The 13,972-nt window shown below is 35.5% G+C and overlaps 1 protein-coding gene across 2 annotated transcripts in view; it reads right to left on the reverse strand.

Moving 5' to 3' along the window:
* Nucleotides 1-342: 342 nt before the first annotated feature.
* Nucleotides 343-13,972, reverse strand: part of LOC128988643 (ATP-binding cassette sub-family B member 6-like) — a 33,093-nt gene continuing 19,463 nt past the window's right edge. For both annotated transcript variants that reach the window (XM_054410127.1, XM_054410126.1), the window contains exons 7-16: nt 12,932-12,997; nt 10,287-10,458; nt 7,301-7,476; nt 6,460-6,665; nt 4,625-4,832; nt 4,219-4,397; nt 3,700-3,814; nt 2,938-3,093; nt 1,971-2,077; nt 343-530 (exon numbers count right to left, since the gene is read on the reverse strand). In XM_054410127.1, coding sequence (XP_054266102.1) covers nt 401-530; nt 1,971-2,077; nt 2,938-3,093; nt 3,700-3,814; nt 4,219-4,397; nt 4,625-4,832; nt 6,460-6,665; nt 7,301-7,476; nt 10,287-10,458; nt 12,932-12,997 — 1,515 coding nt within the window. In that variant the 3' untranslated portion in view covers nt 343-400. The remainder of the gene's footprint in view (nt 531-1,970; nt 2,078-2,937; nt 3,094-3,699; nt 3,815-4,218; nt 4,398-4,624; nt 4,833-6,459; nt 6,666-7,300; nt 7,477-10,286; nt 10,459-12,931; nt 12,998-13,972) is intronic.

Raw genomic sequence — 13,972 nt, forward strand, 5'->3', positions numbered from 1 at the left:
AGAAAGTATGTGTCAGATTGCTGAAACCGTTTATTTTAAATTATTTTTCATGACTAATGAATATGTGGTTGTATCAGTTTTCCAAAGAATTCTTGTTTTATTTGCACAATATATTTTCTTAAATTATCCAGAACAAATTCTTTATGCCACAACAAGACATTTCCAAAAAAAATCTCTAAGATTTTGATATTTTTATGTTTATCGCGTGAGCATTTTGGTACCTAGGTAGTTGAAGTTGCACTTAGATTATTTATATTTTTAATCATGTTTTTACATTTACAGTTTTTGAACATTTTTGCCATTTAGTATGATGAGAGGGTAATGAGATACAAATTAGATTTGTTCATTTTATTAAAACTAAAACAAAGTATACCTATATACAGCTAAAACACATTTGTTGTTATCTGGCAGTTTCGTCGTCTGCAGGTGTCTGACTAGGGTCCTGGTCGCCATCGTTGGCTTCATTGTTCTCCAATTGTTGCTGCCACATGTTGGCGTAAACTCCTCCGGCCGCAACCAGGTCTTCGTGTCTACAAGTATAAAAAATCATTTATGTCAACATTAAAAATAAAATTACCACTTTGATATAAAAATGTGAGTGCAAACTGAAGAAGTTTGAATCAAAATGTTGATATATAAACGCCATATGATGTATCTTAAATATACAAATAAGACCACTGAATGGTTATTTAAAAACATGGAGTATTATTTAGAATTAAAAATGAATCATGGTTTTGGATTTATTAGAAACAATGGGGCTCTAATATCAAGCTTCTAGGTGTCAAAACAGATGTTAGCAGTTAGCCAACGAGGACTTTGTTTCATAGGTTTACCTTTGTGAAGGCGTTCTTATTTAATTAATTCTTTGCTTGTAAATATTGCTTTAATTGTTTTATAATTTTTTGTTTTGACATTACAAATGATGAGAAGATTTGTTAAATGTAAACAGTGTGAGACATGTTTTACTACTGTAATATGCAAAACAAGTCACTACAAAATCATTCTAAAAATAACACAGGTCTGAAAGATTGTTACTTGATACTTAACTAGCATAGTAATATTGATGTTTTAGACTGATAAATTTGGTATTTTTGTAGGTCTGCTATGTATTCATTGTAGTTTGTAGGTCTGATTCTATCCTCTCATTTTATCAATGTGAACCAATTGAAAGTTTCAGTATAAATCTTGCAAATGTTTTTATTTGTTTACACTAAAACATATCTTTATTTGTAAAATCAATATTAACATTGTAAATAATACAATATTAATATTGTAAATCAATATCAACATGCTTAGTTAGCCTATTGTTACCTCACTCCATTTTCAAGTATGAATAGAAAAATGCCGTATTGCTTCGAATTGAGTTGCATCGATTCAAATTGAAAACCTTTTGTATCGAATTGTTGCTTTGAATCAAAAAATTGTTGCTGCTTCGCACACCCCTACTATTTTAAAAACAAAATAAGTCTTTCAGACAAAAACTTTTTCTATGTTGAAGAACTTTGTCCGAAAAAAAAAACCAAATGTTAATTTAATAATATTGCGTCCCAATGGTTCAGAGCTCACCTTAAGATCTACCCAGTGGCGGATCTAGAACAGTCACAAGGGGGGGCGAACCGGGGATCTGGGGGATTCGGGGGTACCCCCCCCCCATCACCACCCCGAAAAATTTGTGTAAACTAAGTCTCCAAAATGGCAGTTTTATAACATTTCTTTGGCCAAAGTTAGTGTGACAAATAATTAAATATATTATGTATGCCCGAGGGGGGGGGGGGGCGGTCGCCCCGTTCGCCCACCCTCTGGATCCGCCACTGGATCTGCCACGGAAGTCCACTTATCTAGAAAAAAGCCACTTATGTAGGAGATAGGAAAGGTATCCCAGGCAAGGATAACTTTTTTACACTAGAGAACTTCCTCTATTGAAAAGCATACAATAATTTAATTTTTTAGTTCCCTGTGAATAAACTCACCTTCCACGTTCAACTATTTCCCCTTCTCTTAACACAAGTATTTCATCAGCATGTATGACTGTGGACAACCGATGAGCAACAATTATAGTTGTCCTGTTCTTGCAGACCTATAAATGAACAGAGATAACGAAATAATAAGTATTGAAACATTGGAAACAGCATTTTCTGGCTAAATCTAAGATTATTAAAATAAAGTTGTAAGGTTACAATCAAGATTTGTTTTTTTATAACTTTAGAATTAACTGAGAACAAGAGGTTCTACCCGCGAATTCACGGGTGTACTTGGTATACAGAAGCCACCATTAAATTAATTTAATCAACTTTGACTTTATATTTCATTTAAAGGGCCCAAGTTCGAGGAATTCTCATATGAAAGGTTGTTAAAAGCAGTGGAACCTTCATACCTTACGTCCTAAGTTGGCCAAGGTGGGTACGGTTGTACCTGAACTCGCCGCTCTCTTTCACAACGTCTTTAATACTTTTCAATGAAATGGCGACCTGTTAAAGATCGGTGACAACCTCTTGGAACGAACAACATACATGGTTTGTTAATCACATATTCAGAGTGTTTCGAACCCCTTTAACACTCACTTGTATCAAACAGCTAGAAATAGCTTCTAGCTTCACTGTCTATTCACCACACCTCTTTTAAGAACATAAAAGTAAATAATAAAATAAGTAAACAAAAATGTAAACAAACAAACTATATTGCCACTTGCATTGGCCAGCTGTTGTTCACTAAATTAATTGAATAGCGTTAACTTCCAAAACATGTAAGGCGTAGCCCTTTGGAAATCAGCCTGTGGGGCAGAGCCCTTAGGGAGTTCGCCCATATCAATACTTTTCGTCAAATCTACACACTCTAAGCTTCATTTTGATATGCAATATGCCTATATTTTTATTTGGGAAATGGCCTTAACCGTTTACATAAAATTTGATTGTATCACTAATATAATAGATACCATACCTGCTGCAGCGCCGCTTGTATATTGCGCTCAGTCTGTGTGTCGAGTGCACTGGTAGCTTCATCAAGCAGCACTACGGTAGGTGCCTTCAGTATGGTCCTGGCGATGGCCACCCTCTGCTTCTCTCCCCCACTCAACTTTAGTCCCCTCTCTCCTACCTAGTAGCCAAACACAAATATGGGTATCATTAAATGATTCTAGCCAATAAAACAAGAGTTTAAACTTAGTAGACTTATCAGAAGTAACTATACATCCTAGAATTAGGGGTTGGCTAGTAGTTTCCGAATAGAATTTGTATGTGTCAATTTATCAATTAAATGATAAATAATAGTGAAGGGACATTAAGTATCAATAAAGCTACACTATTAAATTCCATGTTGATGGCCCCTGAATTACTTTATTTGACTATAATATTATGGTACAATACCTTGTCAAGTAATATGTCACACGTACACAATAAATACACGAATACGAACTCCGTGATTAAATGTTCGTATTCGTGTATTTATTGTGTGCAAGTGACATCAATGTCTTCGTTTTTGTAACCCTGACGATGCTGTATTCACGGCGAAACATGTAGGTTGTTAAACTCAATCAACAATTGGATTACTTGACGAGGTATTGTACCATAATATTATAGTAAAACTACACTTGTCACTTATTAGTTAAAAGAACCAATCACAAGTTTCTTAAAATTGATAACATAATTTTATCTATGGCTCAATAAATGAAACTGTCTCTTACTTATCATCACAGATGGTTACCTGAGTATTGTAAGCCTCAGGGAAAGACAGTATCCTGCTGTGAATATCAGCACTTTTAGCTGCAGCCACCACATCAGCATCAAGAGCATTGACTCTACCATACTGGATGTTGTACCTGTAACAAATCAAGAATATTTATTAAGAGACTCTACGCCAAATCAAAATGTGAATAGCAATCAAACGAATATCAAAATTTGTTTGAAAAAGCGAGACAGACATAGTTTGGACATGCAAGAGAAAACTCTTATGGACATGAAGGTAATGGTTATAGAGAAAATTAAACCGAGAGGAAGACCTAAACTAAGGATGGATGAAGAGAGGTGGGAGGGGGAGGGGAGGAAAGAGGAGTGAGACGGGAGAGGAATTATGGAGGCATAATAAAAGGTGGGGAGATTGATACCTGGTAACAATAACTTTAACAGAAAAGGATTGTAACTATTTTACTATTTTAGACAATCGAAATCTTAAGATATAAATCTTGTAGCTCAGAGACTTGATTCTACCCAATAGAAGACTCACTTGATTGTGTTGTTGAACAGCACAGTGTCCTGTGGTACAACTCCGATGGCTCGTCTTAGAGAGTCTTGTCTTACAGTCTTCACGTTTTGTCCGTCAATGAAGATGGAGCCTTGCTCCACGTCGTAGAACCGGAACAACAGCCTTATAATTGTACTCTTGCCACTACCTGATGGTCCAACCTGTAGAAATAAACATTTTTTACTAACATAATTTGTGACAAAAATTTAGACTGTATCCACGCAATTGGAAATTTTTATGTTTTTTTAATGAACGAACAGTCCAAACCCTGGGCTTGTTACTGAATAACTTCAATAAATGTCATCTGGGTCCAGAAACTCCAGAACTCTCATCAGTCAATTTTCATATGGTCTACACTAGTGAGGAAACGATAGAAGAACAAACTTACCAGAGCAACTGTTTTGCCAGGTGGGACGACAAAGTTGATGTTCCTCAGGACGCACCTCTCAGGGACGTAGGAGAAGACGACGTTGCGGAACTCGACACGTCCCCCAGTGATGGCGATGGGAGGAGCCCCAGGAGCGTCTATCACCTCAGGCTCCTCATTAAGCAGATCAAACATGTTCTCCATGTCTACAAAATTCTTCTGGATAGCTCTACATCATACCAAGGACCAAATAGTGGTGAGTGAAACAGCAAACAACTACATCAATCTGGATAGTTTTTTAAAAGACTTCAGTTTAATTTAACTTACAATTTTAACTTAACTAACCTATTCTTGGAGGTTGTAAAATAATGTTTAAGGTTGATTTTAATCTATACTTATTTAAAACGCAAGCAGGTTTTTTGTGACAATTACTCCTCCGAAACTACTGAAACAATTGACATGTTTTTGGTGTCATTGGGAAGAGCACGTGAAGCTGTGCAGAAAACATTCTTTTTAAGGAAATAATTAGAGAGTGAGGCCCTGGGGCCCTTTAAAGTTTTGTATTTCTCCATAAGATTAACATGGGAAAAATTTTTATGAAACTCCAGCTATTGTCAGAAATTAAAAGTGAGAAGAACATAAAATCTTGATTGTAAACAGTCAATAAGTTTGCTACAAATATTTACTGACTTGGTTGAAATGAAATATTTACCATTTTAAGTTGGGTTGGCGTAAATATTACAATGGAAAAAAGAAAGAGAGCCTGGATAATTTGATATACTAAAAAGAAAACTGAATTTTTTAACACTGTGCTGCATTTCTTAGTAATCATTGAAAGAGCCGATTTGCAAACTATGGAAACATAGGAAAGTCATAGATAGAACATCACCAAGGAGAAGAAATAGAAATAATATTTTTTTTATAATTATAATCATTATTATGGACAACCTAATGCGGCTATGAGTAAGGCTATTTGTATAAAACACTAAAAAACAAGATCAGCTTTTGAAAAACGATAAGATATTTACAAGAAAATGTTGATTATATCGATCTGTTATGTACACCTTGAGTATTTCCATAATCTTTGAGTCGAATCTTTTAAAGTCATCAGAAATTATGACTGTTATTCGTTTTTAAATAACGCCTGTAATACTTAGCAATTGCTCAAATTCAACAACTGGTACACTAGTTCTTTAGTAAATATGACAGAATATATCAAAAAAGTATGAGAGAAAACTTAATCATGATTAATTCATGTTGGTGTTAAGACAGTAGTAAAAGACTTTATATGTTAATCTCGTGAAAGAAGCTTTTACATATATTGGATTGAATACACTCAAGGATTAAACATAGGTAGTCTTTTAACATTTACTATAATGCTAATTGATTTGTTTCTGAACAGAATTTAGCTAAAGACAACTGTTTTTTTTTCTTCTTTTCTTCTTTTTTTTCGATAAGCAATGCAATATCTTTAAAACAAGTAATTTACTTAGTTAAATTTAAAATCTGTTGATGTAAAACTTCCTATTAACAAACTAAACTTATTTCAATTTTTATGATGTTTTTTTTACTGAGAATCAACAAATACAAATTTGTATCTCAGACCGCTAGAAAAATGTCCCTAAAACTAAGTCCTTAAAAGACACAATGTTGATTCAGCACATTTGAAACTTTGGCAATGATTAATAAGTGGCCTAATAATGTTGTTATAGTGACTATAGTACAAATATCATTAAAATAGTGTGAAGTGGATAACACTCTAGGCAAGTTATTGGTTTATTTTCTTGTGTTTTGTTTTAAAATTTTCAGTACACTTAACCAGACTTAACCTATCAAGTATACAAGTGATGACTGACCTATAGTAGGTACCAAACCAGTTGAGAGGGACGTAGAGCTGTATGATGTAGGAAGCAAACAACACGTAATCTCCGACTGTGAGAGTTCCCTCGTTGACTACCAGGTCCACACACAACAGTGACCCGATCAGTAGACCACCACACACAATCACGTTTTGGATAGAGTTGAGGAGGTTCAGCGATACTACACTCTTGAACTCCTCTTTCTGTAAAAATACTTTGAATGAAAATTGATTTGTATTTGTGAACATTAAAAGACACTTACAGGATCAACCTAGATGAATACACATCATTTACTGAATCTCAATGAAAATTAATAATAATAATACAGTAAAACGAGCTTCATTAACACTTCCTAAATTCAAAAACATCTTCAAATTCAAATTTCACTTTTGATTGTTAGAACTACCACACATATTCATTATCAAAATAACGTAGATCATTTGAAATTATTTGTATGATGATAAGTTTTTCTAATATTAATATAATATGAAAATTCAAGATCAAAGACCAAGAGGCGCCAAAAACATTCCATTTGTAAATTTTGGTTTCCTAACATACTGGACTGTCATAGTAGTTCTTAAACATCTGGAATAAGCATTGTTCATTTGTATGTTGTCTGTAAAATATCTGTAAAGTGTTCAACAACATTATAAACTATTTCAGATAATAAATCCTGATACCAACTATGACAATGGTCCTTGACTGGTTCATAACATAAAAAAAAATCAACTTTAGTTTCAAAAATAAATGTTACATTTCAATTTCATAATATCCATACTGTTATAAAATTGAAGTGGAGTCTGTCTTTCTCTATTATTTATATTTTCACTAAACACACCTGGTACTCCAAGACAGCACTTCTGTAGGCTTGAACCTCATAGTCTTCTGCTCCGTAGTACTTGACAGTCTCAAAGTTGAGTAAAGAATCTACAGATCGAGCCTTGGTTGCGTTATCTGCCAGGTTCATACTACGCTGGAACTTGGTCCTCCACTCAGTTATGATGATGGTAGCGGCTGGAGTCAATGGGAACATTATATTTACCAAAGAGCAACTGTCAACCTTTCAACCACATAAAGGCCTATTTTGCTTGGAACGACTGTAGCGATAACACATATTCAACTTGGAACAGTCAAGCATTTTATATTTAAATTCGAATAGACGAGGATTACCTAAAAAAATTTAAACACAACCATTTGAGCAATGACAATGCAAAGTTTGCTGGAAATAAAGAGTCACCTATTTCTTCTACAATTTAATGTAGAAAATGAAATGATTGTGTAAGGAAATATAACCAAAACAGTACATGAAAAGAAAAATTAATGTGAACAAAAAAGTAAATTATGGCTATTTTAACCCCTATTATTAATGTGCCTACTGATTGAACTGGACTGTTATGACGTTCTGCGCATGTGTTGCTGCACATCAGTCGCGGCGCGTTTATCGCTCAGACTGGTACCCAGGGCAGTGGTCCGCGACTGTAGCTAGCGACTCTTGCGATAGTCGCTCCAAGCAAAACAGGACAACGCAAACTCCGTCAGAGCAGTGCCCAGCTACTATCGCGGAGCGATTATCGCCACACGACTATCGCTCCAAGCAAAATAGGCCTTAAGCAAAAAATACAGATAAATAGACAATGTTAATTGAAGCGTTATTGCTGACATTTTCTATCACGATTATGAAGAAGAGAGTCCTAACGACGTTTTTGGATTTAGAAACAGACCCCATCCTTAAGTGAGAATGTACAAAAAAAATTACATGATACTGTAAGTACACAAACTCTGCCAAAACTTGAAAAACCACAAAATATCATGATTATTAAATCAGTTTTCACAAAATTGTATTAAAGTATTGGGTTGGAGCTCGTTCGCTACGCTCATTCACCTTTAGGTTGGAGCTCGTTCGCTGCGCTCACTTGCCTTCAGGTTAGCTCGTTCGCTACGCTAACTCGCCTCCAGGTTGAAGTTCGTTCGCTACGCTCACTCACCTTTTGGTTGCAAATTAGCTGTTGTCATAAATGTAAAAGAAATAATAGTGCTGCACCCTGTTGGTAATCCTTGTAACTTTAATGCTATTGAACATCATAGAACAGAACCAACTTGTTTAATTGAAACAGCTGTTAAGATTCATTAATTCCATTTCTCATAAGGTTAACATGGGAAACTCCAGAGCCACTGGGGCGGAGCCCTTTTAAGAATTTCGAAACGGGAAATAGTTTACGTCCGATTCGCATACCTACAGAATTTACACACCAAATTTCATAACGATCGGTGAAGTCGTTCCGGAGGAGTTTGCAGACAAACACTGTGACACGAGAGTTTTATATATTAGATGTGGAATCTGATATAGTCTCCATTTAAGAAAGTACAGAAAAACGTAACAAGATAATTATACAAACTCAGCCAAAGCTGGAAAATCACAAAAGAAACTAGAGATCTGTCAATTCTTGATACCACCGATACATGGACATTGATATCACCATCAAGAATCAATCATCAAGTCGATGCCAATACCGATACTTAAATTGCCTGTAAAGATGGCGCAATCGGAAACTTCCGTGACCGCAGGTGATGATGATTATGTCTACACACCCGCACGAGATGATAAGAATTTTGTCACAATCGTAGAAGACAGTAGAAATGTTTATACGACCGCATAATATGTTTACAATTTAGCTGGAATCATGGATGACGATGATGAAGATACTGTCACTGATGATTATGTCTACCACGGGAGGTGATGAGAATTTATTTGCAATGGCAGGGGGCTATGTTGATTTCCATATGACCATGGGTTATTCAGAATTCGGCTGAAATCATTGAAGGCTATTGGAATATTCATGAGAACCAGGAGTTGTTAAATATTTTTTTATCATCATGGGAGATGTTGACGTAAACAACACCGCAGGAAATATTAAAACCAGTCCGCAGGAAATATTCCGAGGTATGGATAGGCACAGCGATAACACCTGACAGGCTATGAATTACACACTTCCAGTCCATCATCTAACTCTTTTTGAAGAAAAGCCTTCCTACATGGGAGTGAAGTTCCTGAACCTGCTACCAGAGACAATAAAAGGCCCCAGCATACGCAGCACCAGACAACGCTTATCGGCTTGGCTTGTGGAGAGACCATTCTACACAGTTGAGGAGTTCATGAACTGGAGAACATCACCGATGTTCCAGTGAGAACTAAACAACCCTCATGGTAATAACCATCACTACCGACAGCGCCTCAAAGCCCAACAACTTTATACTGTTTTATAATTAAATCTCTGTAATGTTTGACGCCTATTCTGTACTCTATGTTCAAGAATAAAGTATTCTGATTCTGATTCCGCCAACACAGAATACAATGATAATCTTAATCTTTACATATGTTGTCTTGATTGTGGAAGACAATGAAGATTCTGTGACCAAGGGTGATATTTAGCAGTTAGCTGCGATCGCAGAAGTGATAATGGTGGATCTCAGGGTGGATTAGGTCTCAGGCTCACTTCCCATCCAGGGGACAGCACTGTAGATCTAAGTTTTGAATCCTATCTAGGTTGTCTGGTGGTGTGTAATTCATAACAAGTTTACAAAAAAAATACAAGATGGCTGTAATCTCATATTAATCAGGTCTGATGCTTATTTTAAATATTCTTACACTGTGTGTATGTGTTATAAAAAGTGTTTGTTATAGCATTAAAGATTTTTGTGTTTAGAAGATTAAGAAATTATGAATATACCTAACTAAAAACTAAAACTTAAAAACATATTTAACTAATGTGAAAAATATCAAATATCTCCTACCAGGCATTAGACATTTATTTTATTCATCTCACCAATATAAAGTGCCATGGTGACAAACACAATGAGGCCAAACCAAGCGTTGAATAGAGAGACAAAATATATAACAGCCACAGCGATGTCCACCAAGGTGGGGATGATGCTGAACAATATGTAGTTCAGGAGGTTGGTAATACTGTCTGTTCCTCTGTCCATCACTCGTAACACCTACAAAACACAAGTTTTATCTTGAGGATTAGAAACGATAGCAGTTCAGCTGGCTTACCTCAGAATGGTTTAGTCTAGATGTAGATACACAACACAACTACAGCATTTCAACCTAAGATAGGACAGTCGTTTAGAGTAGACTGATTAGAAAAAATGTTGAAGTACTACTTTTATACCAAAGGCAAAACATAAGTGTTAATTTTTTTGACTTTTTAAGTATCTCTATGTCTATGGATTCTAATTTCCTCAGGTAAGCTAGCTAAGTTTTAGCCTATACATAAAAAAGGGCTCATTAAAATATTTGCAAGGGAGTAATTTTAGGTAACTATCTTAATATTTTCTGTTTGTTATGTAGTAGACTTTCAATAATATGATTCATAGAATATTTATGAACTAGCTGGGTTTTCAAAATATTGTAATCTACTGGAAATGGAAATTTAATTATAAAGGATGAATACCTGGCTATCATTTGTCATACGAATATCTCATACTAAGAATTAACTATACAAAATGTTAAACAACACTTCACCCAAATGTAATAATTTTGACAACTTGAGAGCAATGCTTTTGCATTGTTTGGGATATTACTATAACGTCATGACAGTGTCCATTTAATTCTTTTTTGTCATGACGTTAAAACCAACAAAGAAAAACCCACAGCACAACATGCCCTAACCTACAACCTCCAATTTTACAGTTACTTTACTTTACTACAAAAGCTTTGAAATCCCATCCAAAAACCAACGCAATAGCTCCATGCTTAGAAGATGGGAATTGGCCTATCAATTTGTTACAAATTCACTAGCTCCACCCAACTTAAACCAAAGATGAACCCAAATTCCTTCCAAAATGTTCTGTACCCACACAACTAACTTCAACAGTACATTTAAAGTAATGGTGTGATTATGTGTAGTTTTTATTTTTTAGTTTATACAAGTGAAGTGCTGGCAAGCCTGAGCCTGAAAGACATTTAAAACAGTGCTAGAACTGTAACTGCCATTCTATCTCTGAAGCCCCTGAAAAGGGCGAAAATTCAGTTAAATTGTCTTACTTTTTTTGTTCTTTTAACCTCCTGGGACTTATTCAGGTGAGTTAGTTGTGTGTCCTTCGATCCTTTGTCCCAAACAAATTCTAAAGCCAAGTTGCTTTTTTCCATCAAAAATAACTCTTGAACTGTAATTTTTACAGCATTGGGGGTTGTACCATTTTGTTTAGAGTTAAAATGATCATAACATAGGCCTTTATCAAAATTATTTGAGCTTCAACCGGTCAGATTGATCTGATTTTTTAATATTTTTATGGGGTTTTATGGAAAAATTACCATAAAAAATTTAAAAATTAAAAAATGCCTGAAGATAAAATAAATCCATGCATACAAAATTTCTTAAAAATCAGACCTTGAGTCTTGTCTGTAGCTCTGTAAGTCCACATCCAAACACATCATTTCGAAAATCACTTTTCTAAGTTCAGGGGATCCAAAACAGCCTATTTCCACCCAAAACTCAAACTCAAAATGTTTACAAAAACATTAATTTATCCATATACTAAGTATAGAAAAGAAAGTAAATAGGTCATCTTTGTTATTTCCCTGTGTGTTATTAGACTGGCCTGGCTTCTAACTAAATGTAGTATTACAACTTAAATACATTTTAATGCTTTACTAATTCTAACATTTCTTTGGATTTTAAGGATGTTTAGAAGAGACTAAGGCCCTGTACACATGAGGGCGGCAGCCGCCGCGGTTGCTATTTCGGGGGAACCGCGGCGGTTGAAAGTACAAAGGAGCAAATGGGACCGTTCACATGCAACCGCCCACTTCCAGTCAACCGCAACTAACCGCGGCGGTCGTAGATTTCCCTTCGACCGCCGCGGCTCCCGTGCGGTTGAAGTTACTAGAGTTGGCATGAGAGCGTACACATGAGGGCGGTTGACTGCAGTTGCTACTATATAGGATCACATACATCTGCGCGCTTGCCCTGTGGACATCGCTCTCTGTGTTGGTGAAGTGTGTAGCTGTGGCTGGAGTTGATGTAGTGCTTGTAGTGTAAGTTTAAATGGCCATGCGTGCTGCTGTGGAACCAGAAAACTTTGACACTGATCTGTTCATTACAGAAGTACAAAAAGAAGATACGTTTAGGACATAAACTAAAAAAGATTGCGTAGCAAGAGTTAGTTGAGTTTTTTGCTGAAAAGATTTGTCAAGCGTTACGCGTTTAAAAGAAAAATAATTGGGTAAATACAGTACTGGCTGTCGAGCGACGGTCAATTCACACCGCAACCGCAGCGTAACCGCGGCTTCAGCCGCTGCCATGTGTACGATCCTAGGCGGCTGCCGCCCTCATGTGTACAGGGCCTAAGAATCATTACCGCATAAAAGTTTAAATACTTTTTGCTGTTAATTGTGCAATGAAAAGGTTACTTGCTCAACACACAACAACAGCTCAAAACAGATATAGCTTTGATTTGATATTACCTCTCCTGTTTTACGTGACAAGTGCCATCGGAGACTCAATCCATGCAGGTGTTGAAACAAAGTCACCTGTAGGAACACATATGAATTAATTATGATCTCAAACACAGTAGATACAGCATTAGCTTAGGATACTGTAAGTAGGCGTCTTACCCTATTTCAAAATCTGACACTCATTTGGATTTGTGTTTTTTGTCCAGTTACACATGATAGAGCTGATGTTTACTAAATATTTCTCACCCATTTCAGGGTAAATTGTACAGATTTTGGCTTCATAATTTTGGTAAGTATACAAATAAACAAAATTTTATGAATGAATTGTTCAATTTAGCTGTAAATTATTAAAGATGGTAAATAACATGAGATATGATGTTAACATCAAAATGGACTCTACACAGCACAAACATAACTTATATTATAAATTGTATTCAGCTGATTAGTTTATGTCTGTAAATGGAATAACCGAAAACATTAGCATCAAGGAAACTTAGATATCCAGCTTCTATTGTTTGGGTTAAGCATTGCTTTACTGTATGTTCTTTCTAACCTACATGACTTAGAGTAAAAATAAAGGCTTTGACCATTGATTCAACTAAACATTCCATCTAACTAACGGATGGAACTAACCAACTAACTAAGCGGTCTAGCTTGTCGCTAGTTTTTTATCAAAATTCTCGTAGTTGATGTGAGCCACTGACAGATTTTGCTGATCTCTATTATTAATTTCTGTCAAATAGAGGAACTTTTTTACCCAGTCAAACTGATGGAATAACTTATTATTGTGAGCTTTAGCAACTTTTATGGCCCATCAACTGTGTCAGCAAAAAAAATAAAGCAGAAAATAGAATTTTAGACACTAGCGCATTCTGTGACTGGCTCACACAAGTATGTTTTTTTAAGCAAAATTTTGCAACAGCTGGTCTAGGCTATATAGATGTTATGATCCAATAACATCAGTACTTCAGTATCCAATAGTCAATTATAAAAGTGTCTTTCAGATTAGTGTAAAAAACTATGAAAAAAAGACTTGTTGATGTTGACTCT

This window comes from Macrosteles quadrilineatus, unplaced genomic scaffold (genome assembly GCF_028750875.1).
Source record: "Macrosteles quadrilineatus isolate MER2022 unplaced genomic scaffold, UCM_ALF_1.0 Scaffold_3__2_contigs__length_128488019, whole genome shotgun sequence".
NCBI classification, from domain to species: Eukaryota; Metazoa; Arthropoda; class Insecta; order Hemiptera; family Cicadellidae; genus Macrosteles; species Macrosteles quadrilineatus.